Source organism: Phyllobates terribilis, unplaced genomic scaffold (genome assembly GCF_046119375.1).
Source record: "Phyllobates terribilis strain yellow unplaced genomic scaffold, ASM4611937v1 Scaffold_4__5_contigs__length_816908805, whole genome shotgun sequence".
In the NCBI taxonomy this organism is placed as follows: Eukaryota; Metazoa; Chordata; class Amphibia; order Anura; family Dendrobatidae; genus Phyllobates; species Phyllobates terribilis.
This window is the reverse complement of record NW_027362764.1, coordinates 80500676-80513956: the sequence shown is the minus strand read 5'-3', so window position 1 is coordinate 80513956 and position 13281 is coordinate 80500676. Positions and strand designations below refer to the sequence as shown.

The 13281-nt window shown below is 41.6% G+C and overlaps 1 protein-coding gene across 10 annotated transcripts in view; it reads left to right on the top strand.

Annotated features, from left to right (window-relative positions):
• Positions 1-3723, top strand: part of ABI1 (abl interactor 1) — a 72557-nt gene extending 68834 nt beyond the window's left edge. For all 10 annotated transcript variants that reach the window (XM_073677551.1, XM_073677548.1, XM_073677546.1 and 7 more), the window contains 2 exons: positions 1204-1389; positions 3230-3723. In XM_073677551.1, coding sequence (XP_073533652.1) covers positions 1204-1389; positions 3230-3405 — 362 coding nt within the window. In that variant the 3' untranslated portion in view covers positions 3406-3723. The remainder of the gene's footprint in view (positions 1-1203; positions 1390-3229) is intronic.
• Positions 3724-13281: the final 9558 nt, after the last annotated feature.

Sequence of the window (13281 nt, the reverse complement as noted above, 5' to 3'; positions counted from 1 at the left end):
ACTACTTGATTTCCATCTCTCTCCACCCAATGATGGACAGCTCGGCTTAATCGGAGACAGATGGATGGAAAATAAGAAGGTGTGAGGGTGCACTGAGCTCCTGCGCTTGGTTTGAACAGTCGTTTTGTGCTGACAGACTCACTATGATCAAGCCATTTTGCTATGTTAAAAGATTAAAACAAATCACATAAATTCCCTTTTTGATAGAAAATGAGAAGCTCCTGTTCCTGCAATTCAAACTATATTTCAGCTAGACATGGCCCCTTTTCCAAATTTCTAAAATTGGGACCCCAGGTCAAAAGTGCAGGCAGGATATTGGCTGTCAGTGACTCCCATGCTGAGATTTCCTGCTGTGGGAGTGGAAGGGGGCGCTGCTTCACTCCGTGTTTGGACAAACCGTTCACTTTAGTTTGACAGGATAAAAAGTAAAACCTGATTTTCCAATAAATACCCAGCACAATTATACCACTAAACTGATCCGGTACCAGAATTTACTGTGTCCTCGTCTTGTAGGTCGCATTTTGTCTCATACTGGATGTCTAAAGTTATTAATTTTTTGTGATGGTTGCAATCAATGTGGCGAATGGGAGATTGTAAATGCTTAGACTCTTGATGTGTATGGCCAGCTTAGGTCAAGTACCATTTGATCAATGGTAGCCAAAACCACCGAGAAGACCGGCCGACCTTCTGTTGGGGAAATCCCCTACACATCATGGGGAAAGGATCAGGCATGTTGCGATAAAGGGTCTTATCTTGTTAGAAAATCTGTCTCCGGACGGGGTCTGGCACCGGCCTGTGCGCCATTCAGAACATATCCACGGTGGAGCTGTGTGAACAGGTCTCTGGAGGGATCAGGGAGACTCCTGTCGGCTTATCAAAACGAGGTTGTGGATGTGAGGAGATGCTTATTAGCTGCGGCTGATGCATGATCTCTCTAACGCATGCCCGTCTCTATACCGTAATACATAGAAGGGCTTAACTCTTTCACATCCCAGTTGGCGAATATATATATATATATATATATATATATATATATATATATATATATATATATATATATATATATATATATATATATATATATATATATATATATATATATATATATATATATATGTATATGTATATGTGAAACTCTAGTTAAACTTTAGTTTGTTGGCAAAGCTTGAAACTTTTATAATGTTGCCCTAATTTCTTCTCAAGTTGCCGATAGTCCTACACCTCCACCTCCGCCCCCGCCTGATGAGATTCCAATGTTCGATGACTCTCCTCCTCCCCCGCCACCACCCCCTGTAGACTACGAGGAAGAAGAAGCTGCTGTGGTCCAATACAATGACCCTTATGCAGATGGAGATCCAATGTGGGCTCCCAAGACTTATCTTGAGAAAGGTGAGTGGTCTGGTGGTTGTTTTTGAAACGTTTTTCATGTTTTTGGTGTTGGCAAAACACATTCAATGGGAATAGGTAGCTAATCGGTGTTCTGAAAGGATCTTGGGGGGTTCATTGGTTATAGACACCATGCATTCAAAAGGTGGTGGTTTTTGTTCTAGTCGAGGCGCGATGGACGCACTGTTCTTTACCATTGTTTTGGGGTATTGTGGCAGTAGATTGTTTTCGATCGTTTTCCCTGTAGTATCTGATAACTGAGTGACATGTAGAATTGCTTGCAACCATTTAAGTGAATGGTTGACCGGATCTTCCCATATAATACTAACTCGACATATGACAATTTACCCTAATCAGGCAAGTCGTAGAGGACCGGGGGAAAGCTGCTCCCAGACTGAGAAAAATCCATCATTGACCTCGTCTCCACCTGACGTTGGGTGTCAGGTGTTAAGGGGAACCTGTCACGTCCTAGCTATTATCTACACTGCCCCCATTGCGTTTTTAGTGGTGTTAGCAATGTGTATCACGAACACGTTTTTTTAATTAAAATTGGTGCAAATATAATGAGCATATAACATTTTATATACTTCTAATCATACCTGCTCGTTCAGTCATAGGGGTGTGATCCTCATATTGAGTCATGGGCAGGCGCCACATTCAGTCAGTGCTGGCGCCGCCCATGTATTTGAATTTTGCTCCCGGCGAGCGATGAAGTTACGTGGCGCTTGCGCAGTATGACACGGCCAGGCAGTAAAGCTTGCAGCGCTGGGAGCTTCACTGCGCACGCGTCGGGAGCAGCCTCCTAATAGAGCATGCGCAGTGAAGCTGGAAACTACACAGCCTCACGGCGCATGCGCGGCTGCCAGCGCTGCAAGCTTTACTGCCTGGCCGTGTCATACTGCGCAAGCGCCACGTAACTTCATCGCTCACCGGAAGCAAAATTCAAATACATGGGCGGCGCCAGCACTGACTGAATGTGGCGCCTGCCCATGACTCAATATGAGGATCACACCCCTATGACTGAACGAGCAGGTATGATTAGAAGTATATCAAATGTTATAGACTCATTATATTTGCACCAATTTTAATGAAAAAAAACGTGTTAGTGATACATATTGCATCACTAACAACTCGATGGGGGCAGTTTACATAGTAGATAAGACATGACAGGTTCCCTTTTAAAGGAGTTTGTTTGCTACTGGACATCCCCTGCTTAATTCATGACCCCAATTAAACACAAACGGGGAAAAAAAAAAAAAAAAAACCCAAACACAATGGATTTTCCCCTCCCATTGCAGTGCTGTTTATGTTGGTGCCGCTATTCTCAAGGTTTGATGTGATAACAATTAGAGGGTGACGTGCCAAACAACTATGGCACCTCACCCTCTGGGAACACTGGCGCCGACATTGCAGGAAAGGGCACCTCTATGGGAGGGGAGAAACCATTTTTTTATTTTTTTTTATTTCTGAATTGATCAGGCAGGGGCTGTTCCGTAGTGGACACCCTCTTTTTTTTGTCTCCTTTACATGGGCCTATAAATGGTTTAATGAGCATTGGCTTGATCAAGAGTCCCCCACCCCATCGTTGGCACCGCGGTAGACGGCCGACCGAGGGTCCCTCGCCATCATTGGCACGCTGCCGACCGAGTGGGATCGAGCTTTATATTTACTGCACTTCATTAACCTTTGCATATTAATCAGTGAAGCCTGTCCACTTTGGATGTGCCAACCACCGAAATATAACGCCGGTGCTCTCCTTGTACCGTTCAGTGACGCGGCTGCATGCTCATGTGCTCCTTTTGCCCATTGTTTCCTCACCATTCTCTTGTGTTTTTTTTTCTAGTTGTTGCCATTTATGACTACTCGAAGGACAAAGAAGACGAGCTGTCCTTTATGGAGGGATCAATAATTTACGTCATCAAGAAGAACGACGACGGCTGGTATGAAGGGGTCTCCAACGGAGTAACAGGCCTCTTCCCTGGAAATTACGTCGAAACAATCATGCACTATGCGGATTAATGTTTTTTTTACATGTTTCCCTATTTTTTTTTTTATATATATTTTTCTTTCTAAATTCAGTACCAAGTCTAATCTGATTTTAAAACCAAGTTTAAAAACAAAAAAAAAGTCTTCATATTTCTCAAACTCTGGTGTTTTTTTTTTCCGTCTTTTAATTATTATTTAACCCATTTAGTGCCAGAGATCTGCTCTCGCACCAGAAGGGTTTAGCTCTAATGCATTTGTGCTCTAGGCAAATAGTTACCCAAATTTCTCAAGACCAATTGGTTGATGGACCTAACAGAACTGGCACCGTGTTTTTTTTTTTTTTTTTTTTTTCCTCCAGATCAGTTCTTCATTGGGAAGTAGGGAATAGTGTAATAATAACCATTGATAAATCCTCATCTTGTGCCACAGACGCGCGTTTCTTTCTAACATTCGTTTTCCAATGCAGCATGAAAACTAACACTACGTTAGGTTACCATGAAACATCTGGACTCCGATGTCGATGCTACTGCTGGTTGTACTGCCTTCTAGATAACTGCTCATTCTTAATATTAAAATTTGTTTTTAACAGCATGCCTAAAAAAGAAAAAAAAAAAAAAAAAAAAACTTTATGTATCGAAATATTTTTTTAAAATCCGCAATGCTTCCAAAATTCGGAAAAAAAAATTGTCTGTGTATTGATACTGGTTGTAATCTGTATTTTGTAATTTGTACCGCTTTTACTCCGCGTCGGTCATTTCCAATCTGCCATTCTTCAACACAGAGCCCCGCCGACGCCACTTTTAACACGTGCGGGCGTTTGCGGCTTGCACATTTTCCATATTACAGAGCCACATCATGGACGATAAGTGTTATCTAAAGGCACAATTCCTCTGGAATGTATCACACGAAGAGGATATTCTGGATTTTTTTTTTTTTTTTTTTTAAATATTTGGAAATATTTGGTTTTATTCTGTCTCTAATAAACTGTATGTATACAGCTGAGCGACGCCGCTGCCATCACTGCATGTCTTAAACACGATTGGATGTTACTTTGATCATGCGTGTAAGCGTTTTGGTCCTTTTTTTTTATATGAGCTCGTTTTGTACTTTGGATTAACTGCTGTCATGTGACTGGGTGGCACGGCCAATATATACGTGCATATGAGACCACTCTGTTCCTGGCACAGCGTATGGCCCAATGATCCAGGCCTACCGTGCTGTAAGCATACATTTTTTTTTTTTATTTTTTATTTTTTTTTTTACGCTGCAATGTCATTGATGTTACTGATAAAATGGTTTTACTCCTTAGCACAACCGTACCCACCACATTTAGGCTGCGTTCATATCTGCAGTGCAGCCTCCGTTGCACATTCTGCCAAAAATACCACTCAACATAGAGCGCCATTCCCTCCCCCTGTGCTAAAACGGACCTCGTAGTGAATTGGGGGTCTGTCTGGGGCCGCCGATTTCATGTGACGTATTCCCGATTAATGGTGTATTGCGCTAACGTACATGCATGCGTGAACCTAGCCTTGCCTGGTAGGGTTAAAACCAGAGATCGGGTGGAAATGCCACTGCTACAATTTTCACATGAGTGGATTGTAAATGTGCAGTATGATCGAGATTACAGGATGTTATAAAATGTACGTAATCGACATTAGACATTTTTTTATATATCTCTTTTCCCCTAATTTCTCCCTGATGCAGTTCTGCATGAGATAAGTAGGAAGAATCCCATGTCTCTGAATCCTATTAGTTATATACTGAACAAAAATATAAATGCAACACTTTTTTTGTTTTGTTTTTTTTTGCTTCCATTTTTTATGAGCTGAACTCAAAGATTTAAGACTTTTTCTATGTACAAAAGGCCTTTTTCGCTTAAATATTATTCACAAGTTTGCCTAAATCTGTGTTGGTGAGCTCTTCTCCTTTGCTGAGGGAATCCAGCCACCTCACAGGTGTGGCACATCTCAGCAAAGGAGAAGTGCTCACTAAGGCCTTATTCACACATTAGTGTGTCCGGTACATGTTGGTGACATTTACCGAAGACACACATGTAGACCCATTCAAATGAAGAATTGGTCTGTGCACATGTCAGTGTGTTTACATGAACCGTGTGTCCTTGGGCAAAACACGCTGACATGTCCGTTTTTTTCTTTTTTTGCCCACACTGCACAGGTCGCAAAACATCCCATACACGTGCACACTGATACATGGATGACATCCGTGTGTCATCTGTGTGACACGTACCGGCGCCTGGGAATCAGCGGTACAGTTCGCTCTGTTCCCAAGCGCCGGGTGCTGGAGGCAATCTCAACATTGTCCCCTGCTGGCACTGATCACAGCACAAGCAGGGGACAATGCTGAGAGTAGTATTCTGCTCCTGCTGTCTCCTAGTGTAAAAATAAAATGAACATTAGCCTCACCTTTTAAATCTAATTCCCTTAAGCCATTGTCTCCTGTAAAAAAACAAACAAAAAACAACCATAATACTCACCTCTCCGACATACTGTCTTGCGCTGTAATCCATCTGACCAACAATTCTGCATCAGCGGTGGCTTGAGGAGAATGGTTCACTGCAGCATGCAGGCCCATGAACTGCACTGAGCTCACGGAGCTGTGTCCTGTTACTCAGTGAGCTCAGTGCAATTCAGGGGCCCACTCACTGCAGCGACTTTCTCCCCTGCTCCTCAGCATTAGCGGTCTCCTCAAGCCAGGTGAGAATAATGATTTTTTTTTTTTACACTAGGAGAGAGCTGAAGCAGAATACTACTCTCAACATTGTCCCCTGCTGGTGTTGATAGCAGTGCAAGCAGGGGACAATGATGAGAGATTCCTTCAGCAACTGGTGCTTGGGACCAGCGCTTACCAGGCGCTGGTACGCGTGATCCTGATGCAGCACATGGACACCACACAGGTACACACGGACACTGATATCTCTGGTACTGCTTTTTCTAGTACCTGAAGTATCAGAACGTGTGAAAGAGGCTTTACACAGATTTTGACAAACTTGTGAGCAATATTTGAGTGGTAAAGGCCTTTTGTTCACATAGGAAAAGTCTTAGATCTTTGAGTTTAGCTCATGACTTATGGGAGCAAAAACAAAATTGTTGCGTTTATATTTTTAAGTATATTATAATGGCCTCCGATCTGGTTCAGCCGACATAACCTGAAATTCCTCTTTGTGCACCAACATTGGTGTCTACGTCTTGTGTCGTGTGACTCAAGTAAAGGAGAAGAAGACTGAGGGATATCCTGTTACTGACTGTTGTGCTAATGTGAAGGACTTACGGAAGAGAAGCCATCAGGGTGGAGATTTAAGCATATGTAGTTTCTTGTATGGAATATGTGGCGCTGGCTGGTAACGTGCCAATGTAACTAAGCGGGGCCTATGATCCCATTGTTTTTGCCAGGTAACAGTATAGTGAGTGCAAAGGAAAAGAGGAGTCCGAATGTGTTGTGGAGACAGACGTGAAAACCACTAATCTAGTGCTTGTAGTAGAATCTCTTAGAGGCCCCGTCCTCCTGGTGGCTGCACTGAGTTTAGTGGGTAACGGGTAATACTTAATTTCTCCTGTGGGGGCACTGCAGAGAAATCGAACGCTTGCTGCCAGAGGGATACACTGTGATCGGCTTCTTTTCAGGGATCCATTCTAATAAAATGAAGGATAATTTTTTTTTTCTATCTAAGCAAAGCTATTAATAGGCCCTATTATCTGTCTCATTGATTTTTTTTTTTTTTTTTTTGTGTGTCTGCTTTTATTACATCTGGAAAAGAAACAATCTGCTACAGCTGGTTAGTTTGCAATATGCTCAATCAACCCTTAGGGTCCGTGCCCACGATGCGTTTATGCTGCAGAATTTTTGCTGTGGAAACGCTTGGTAATCTGTCCCCCCGTGGTCCACAATGGAATTCTGCACCTTCAATGCCCATGCTGTGGATTTTTCCACAGCGTTTTTGATGCGCTCAAAAAATCCTCCGCATGTCCATTATGTGTGCGTTTACGCATGCAGAATTGCCATCTACAATGCGTTAGAAAACTCAAGGCAATTCTGCATGTGCAAAACGCGTGTCAAATTCCGCACGTGTTTTTCCTGGCAAGGAGATGCAGAAATTTTCTGCTTCATTTCTGCGTCGTGGACACACAGCCTCTAAAAGAGTCTGTCAGCACCAAATGACTGTTCAAACCAAGCACGGGCACTTGGTGTGTACCCTTGGAGGGACCGAGCAGTTCCGTGCACTTTCTCCAACCTACTTCTTTTTTTTTTTTTTTTTTTGCATCTATTTCCTTTTCCTTGATCGATTTGCTCTGATTCTACAGCAAGACGCAGACAAATGAAATAAGTAGGTGGGAAAGGAGTGCTTGGTTTGAACCGTCCAATTAAAGACAGAGCGCAAAGAAATCTGTTTTAGCTTTTCATATTGTGAAATTCCTGATATTTTGGGGATTTGGGTGCAATCAAAGGGCATTTAAGGCATCAGCGCTGGATCTTAGGATTCAGGACAATTTTTTTTGCCGCTACTGATCTGAGGGGTTAACCTGTTCCTCTTCTGCAGAATGTTAGGTAATTTTTGCACCACTTCCTCCTCTGAGAAAATTACATATATTCCGTTTGTCCTGTAATGACTGGAGCTGAATGTAGATAGTAACGCTCCGGGGAGGAATTGCACATCTTGCAGCAGAGTGCCAAAGGTTAATGGAGCATATGGCCGACGACCGAGAGGTTTGTTTTTAGATTAGTGCCCTTTACACATTGTAAACCTGGTCGGTATCCATAACCCCGATCTTTACCCTCTCGATGGTTGCAGCGCAGCTCCCCTTCCTCGCCATTCTAAGTGTTACACTGTAAATTTAGTATCCCACTACCCTGTTATTGCTATACCCAGGAAGTATTTAATGACTCTGCATAGGGCTTCGGGAAGTGCTTTTGTAAATTTGACGAATCCTGTTTAACAGAACTGTCAATTTTTCCATTAAATTTATAATTTTTTTTGGTGTTCATATATGATCAGAGTAGTTAAAGTGATGTTTTTTTTTTTTAAACCCAGCGATTAATCATTGTTTATTTTTTTTAAATATTTTATTTCATAACTCGATAGTAAACATGAAAATTATTCATTCTCAATTCACATGTGAATGCAGACATTCCCATTACTGAGAGAAGATGACAGTTGGTGCTTATAAAGTTCTATGGTGAAGTTTCAAAAAGTTCTAGCTCCTCCTTCCGCCATAGAATTTGAAAAGCACCAACTGACTTCCAATATGAAAATCTGTCTTCACTGACTAGATTTGAGAGAGAACGATCAGTCCAAGAAGTGAAAGGTTTCTCTGATTTAAAATAAGAAACTTTGTGATATAGCTTAACGTGGGCTATTGATTTATGAAATAAAAATTAAAGCGACGGTTACCCTTTAAAACTTCTCCAATACTATTTATGTAAATGGCTTTTAAAGGATGGGCTGAAGCTGCACTGGAGGGGTCTTATTCCACAGGCAAACACCAAAAAAATAAGTTTGTGCAGGTGCAAGGAGGCAGCCCTTGACCCATCTTATGTTCTGCCATTGCCCTAAATGAAGCTTTTACCTCTAATTAGCATACTGTGTATGGAAACTTTTGGCCCCCATGTTGACAAAGTTTGGGGTTGTTTCGTGAGTTGAGATGCCTACACTACACAACTCACATAGGTTTAGGAAAAAATAGGACAGTTGTCAATCTGTGTAGGTGGCACGAAGGTGCAGTTATTTGGACTGAATATTGCAGACTGATTTCCTATGGGTCTCGGGTAAAACTTACAGTCAAAATTATAATTGATACTGTGTAAGAGACAGAAACAAAAACAATGCACCGGTAACTATAATAAATTTTTCCCTATCTATCACAAGTGAGATCTGATCATTAAAAATAATTTGGCACCAGGTTTTGAGGCCTCCTCTGAGAGCAGCTTGATGTAGAGGCAGAGCCCCTGATTCTAGAGATTTATCACTTACTGGCCTGTTTGCTGCAATTTTGATTAAAAACTGTTTTCTCTGCTGCAGATCTAGCAGTTCTCTGAATGCTGAGCTCTGTAATCCCACCCCCACCACTGATTGGCAGCTTTCTGTGCATAGGCAGAAAGCTGCCAATCAGTGGTGGGGTTATACAGAGCTCATAAATATGGAGGATTACCTGGGAGCAGGGTTACTAGTCCTCAAGTGTTAATCTACTGATGAAACTGATTTTATTAAAAAAAAAAAAACAAAACTATACTAATTAGCCCAGTGACACGTCGCTGGAATCATGGTCTCTGTCTGCTCTGATTAGATGGCAAAAATCTGGTAGATTCTCAAACATTTTTGCCTGAATGGTAGTTGCACTTGAATTTTAAAGGTTTCCACCAGGGTGACCATTATTCACATTATTGGGCCAAGTTGTCCTGAATTTTGACATCTTTCTGCTCTAATTCAGACAACAGACCCTCCCCATTTATATTTTCTTATAATGGATGCTGGGAAAAAAAAAAATATCTCCTGACTCACACGCCAAACATGTTCATGTTTTATTAACTTGACAGAGGCCAAGAGTGTGTCTGGTACAGGTTATTATACCACAAAAAAAAGTGTGGAATAGCGTGGTAGACTATGAAATTTCATACACTGGTACCCAGTAAAAAGTTGCAGGTTCCTCATTCAGCAGTCACCCGTATCTGCTGGATCAGAGCCCGCTGAACCTTTGCTAACCTGCCATCATCACTTTTGATCATTAGGCCTGGCATGTCACATGATATCATGCTGGGCCTGCTAATCGGTAGGGATGCTGACAGGTAGGAAGAGGTTTTCAGAGGACTGTTCTGGGGGTCTCAGCCCGTATCTGCTGGATCAGAGCCCTGTGAACTTTCTCTTACCTGCCATTTATCCCTTTTGATAATTAGGCCCAGTGTGTCGCATACAATATCACACAGGGTCTCCTGATCAGCAGGGGTGCCATCCGGTAAGAAGAGGTTTTGAGAGCGCTGTTCTGAAGGTCGCAGAATATCTGTGTGGTCACCGGACAATGGTCTTGCAAGTCTTTTTCTTTAACTCTAGTATTCAGGTTAATTTATTTTTTTTAATCACACTGCCTGTTTGATACCCTATGGATGATGGATGCCACTGAGGTTTCTATTTATCACATACAATGGAAGCTCATCTTCGGCATACACCAAACTGAGGTCGCAGATGTAATGTGAACATAGCCTCACCTGGGGCTATAATCCTCTGTTAGGACAATATAGCCAATCATAGTATCGGGAACACAGAATTTTACCTAATTTAAAGGCCAAATCCAAAACTGGTCTTGGAAGCGGAGATACAAGGTTCTCACACTGTATAACTGATTGTAGCAGTCACGTCCTAAAGAAAAAGTCAGTGAATAGTTTGATCACCAATTTTTTTTTTTTTTTTCCTAGAAGAGGTAACTAACAAAAAAACAAAAACCCCAAACATTGGAGTTTTGTACTGTTCTATGAAAAATTTTACTCAATTAAAATTCTTTTAAAATCTCCATGTAAGACGAGTAATCACTTGTACGCGGTTGTCCTTCCGTTTGATCGAGGACGAGGGGCCGCTTCTGTGAGGATCTCCTGAATCCTTTGTGCTCTTTTTCTATAAAGTAACCCGTACATTTAGGTTTAGTGATATTTTGAGGGCGGGGGGTTGTTTTATATTTAATGCAGAGCTTTTGCTGTGAAATCTTGTTTGTATCGCTCTTGTTATACACGACCTCTTATCAAGTAATTGTTCCTCTTATTTTCAAATTTGGATTTTTTTTTTTCCTCTTCATTTGTATATAACCTGTTTAAAATTTTATGTACAGTCTTTTATAATAAACCATTCTCCTATGTAATCCTATGCAGCATTTTGTTTCAGAACGGCACTCGTCGATCACGGGAGGAATGACAAAAAAAAAAAAGTTCACAAAATGTGGTGTCTTTTTATTGTTTTCACAGGTTTTGGCCACAGAGGGGGTAAATGGGGAGTGGGACACACGAGGGCAGATACATTCAGTGCATTGATCGAGGTGACAGCAATATATAGAAGGGGAGGAATCATCATTAGTGATGAGCGAGTATGTTCTGTTAACCCTTTCGGCGAGAGTGCTTGCCGAGTATCTTCAGCATGCTCGGTGTTCTGTTTGAATCGCTCCCGTGTGCATGATTTTCAACTGTTTGACAGCTTTATTACATGTGAGGAATGCCCGTTTCTTAGGCATTCCTCACATATAATAGAGCTGTCAAACAGTCGCAAATCATGCACACGGGAGTGATTCAAACAGAAGACCGAGCACACTGTAAATACTCGGGGAGCACTCGCCGAAAGGGTTAACTGAACATAATCACTCATCACTAAATTATTAGTATGGCTGAATACAAAATCAGCAGCTCTGGCACGAGTAATGGCTATCGGATACATACTGCCTGCCATACCACCTCCTTCTGATGCATACTGCCTGCCATACTACCTCCTTCACATACACTCCAGCATTCTTGAAGAAAATGCCAAGCCTTTTTTTATGGCGCTTTTTAATTTTCTGGCATAATTCAAGTCTATAGGAAAAATAATACACAGAGTATGTTGCCTTTTTATTTCACTGTCTAACCATTTTAGGCCAAAATAAACACCATAAATGTGTGTGAAACAAGCCTTAAAAGGAATCTGTCAGCAGGTTTTTTTTTGCTATCCTATCTGAGAGAAGCATGATGTAGAGGCAGACACCTTGATTCCAGTGATGTGTCACTTACTGGGCTGCCTGCTGCAGTTTTGATAAATTCCCTGTTTTCTCTGCAGCAGATCTAGCAGTTCTCAGAATGCTGAGCTCTGTGTAACCCCGCCCACACCACTGATTTGCGTACACTGCATAGGCAGCTGCCAAGCAGCCAATCAGTGGTGGGGGCGGAGTTATACAGAGCTCATGAATACAGAGGACTACATGGCAGCAGGGTTAATAGTCCTCTCTCCTGCTCATAAAACGGAGTTTGTGAAAACAGCAGCAATCAACCCAGTAATTAACACATTGCTGAAATCGTGGCCTCAGATTGGCAAAAACCTGGTGCCAGATTCCCTTTAAAGGGGGTTGTCCAGTCTGAGTGGTCACGTGACTAGCCACCCTAAATGGAATACTGCAGACTTTTCTTCCTAGACTGGAAAACTCCTTTAAAAGGGCAGATCTATCATTTATCCTTTCTGATGGTAGTAAACAGTAGGGGGAATGGTAGTGCAAAGTTCCACAATTTATAATTTTACAGCAGTTTTATTAAGTTCATCTTCGCATTACTGACTGATGTAACAAAGAAACATTTAATTTTTTATTTTTCCCTCAAATTAAAATTGGGACTATGGCGCAGATCCGCAGTTCTTGGCAGAAGCTGCTCTACATTCTACAAAGCTGACCGGTGGGAGTCCCGAGTGTCAGACTTCCTCTGATCTGATATCAATGAACTACCCTAAGGATACATCAGCAATATTAAGTTTTCAGACAGCCCCTTTAAGCCTAATTGTTGCATTTTTTTTTTTTTTTAAGCAAGGAGTCTTATTGCTGGATATTAGACTATTTAAACAATCTTCTTTCAGATTTGATTGTCCTAAAATAGAGACTTATTTAAAGAAGCCATCCGAATGGGTATATCCCAGACAACCCCTTTAAAAGCAACGGCCCTATTAAATATTATTTACTTAGCGGAATTTGGAAAAAGTTATCCGAATAATGAAGAAACCATATACTTAAAAGGGGTATTCTCACCTCCAAGATCCTATCCCAATATGTAGGAGGTGTAATAATAATATTCACAAATACCTCCAATTAGAAATGTAGTATAGTCCTTCGGATTCCTTATGTCGCTTACCCCATGTGCAGGGCATTGCAGTAGCTTAGGTATCCATAGTTACGACCACTG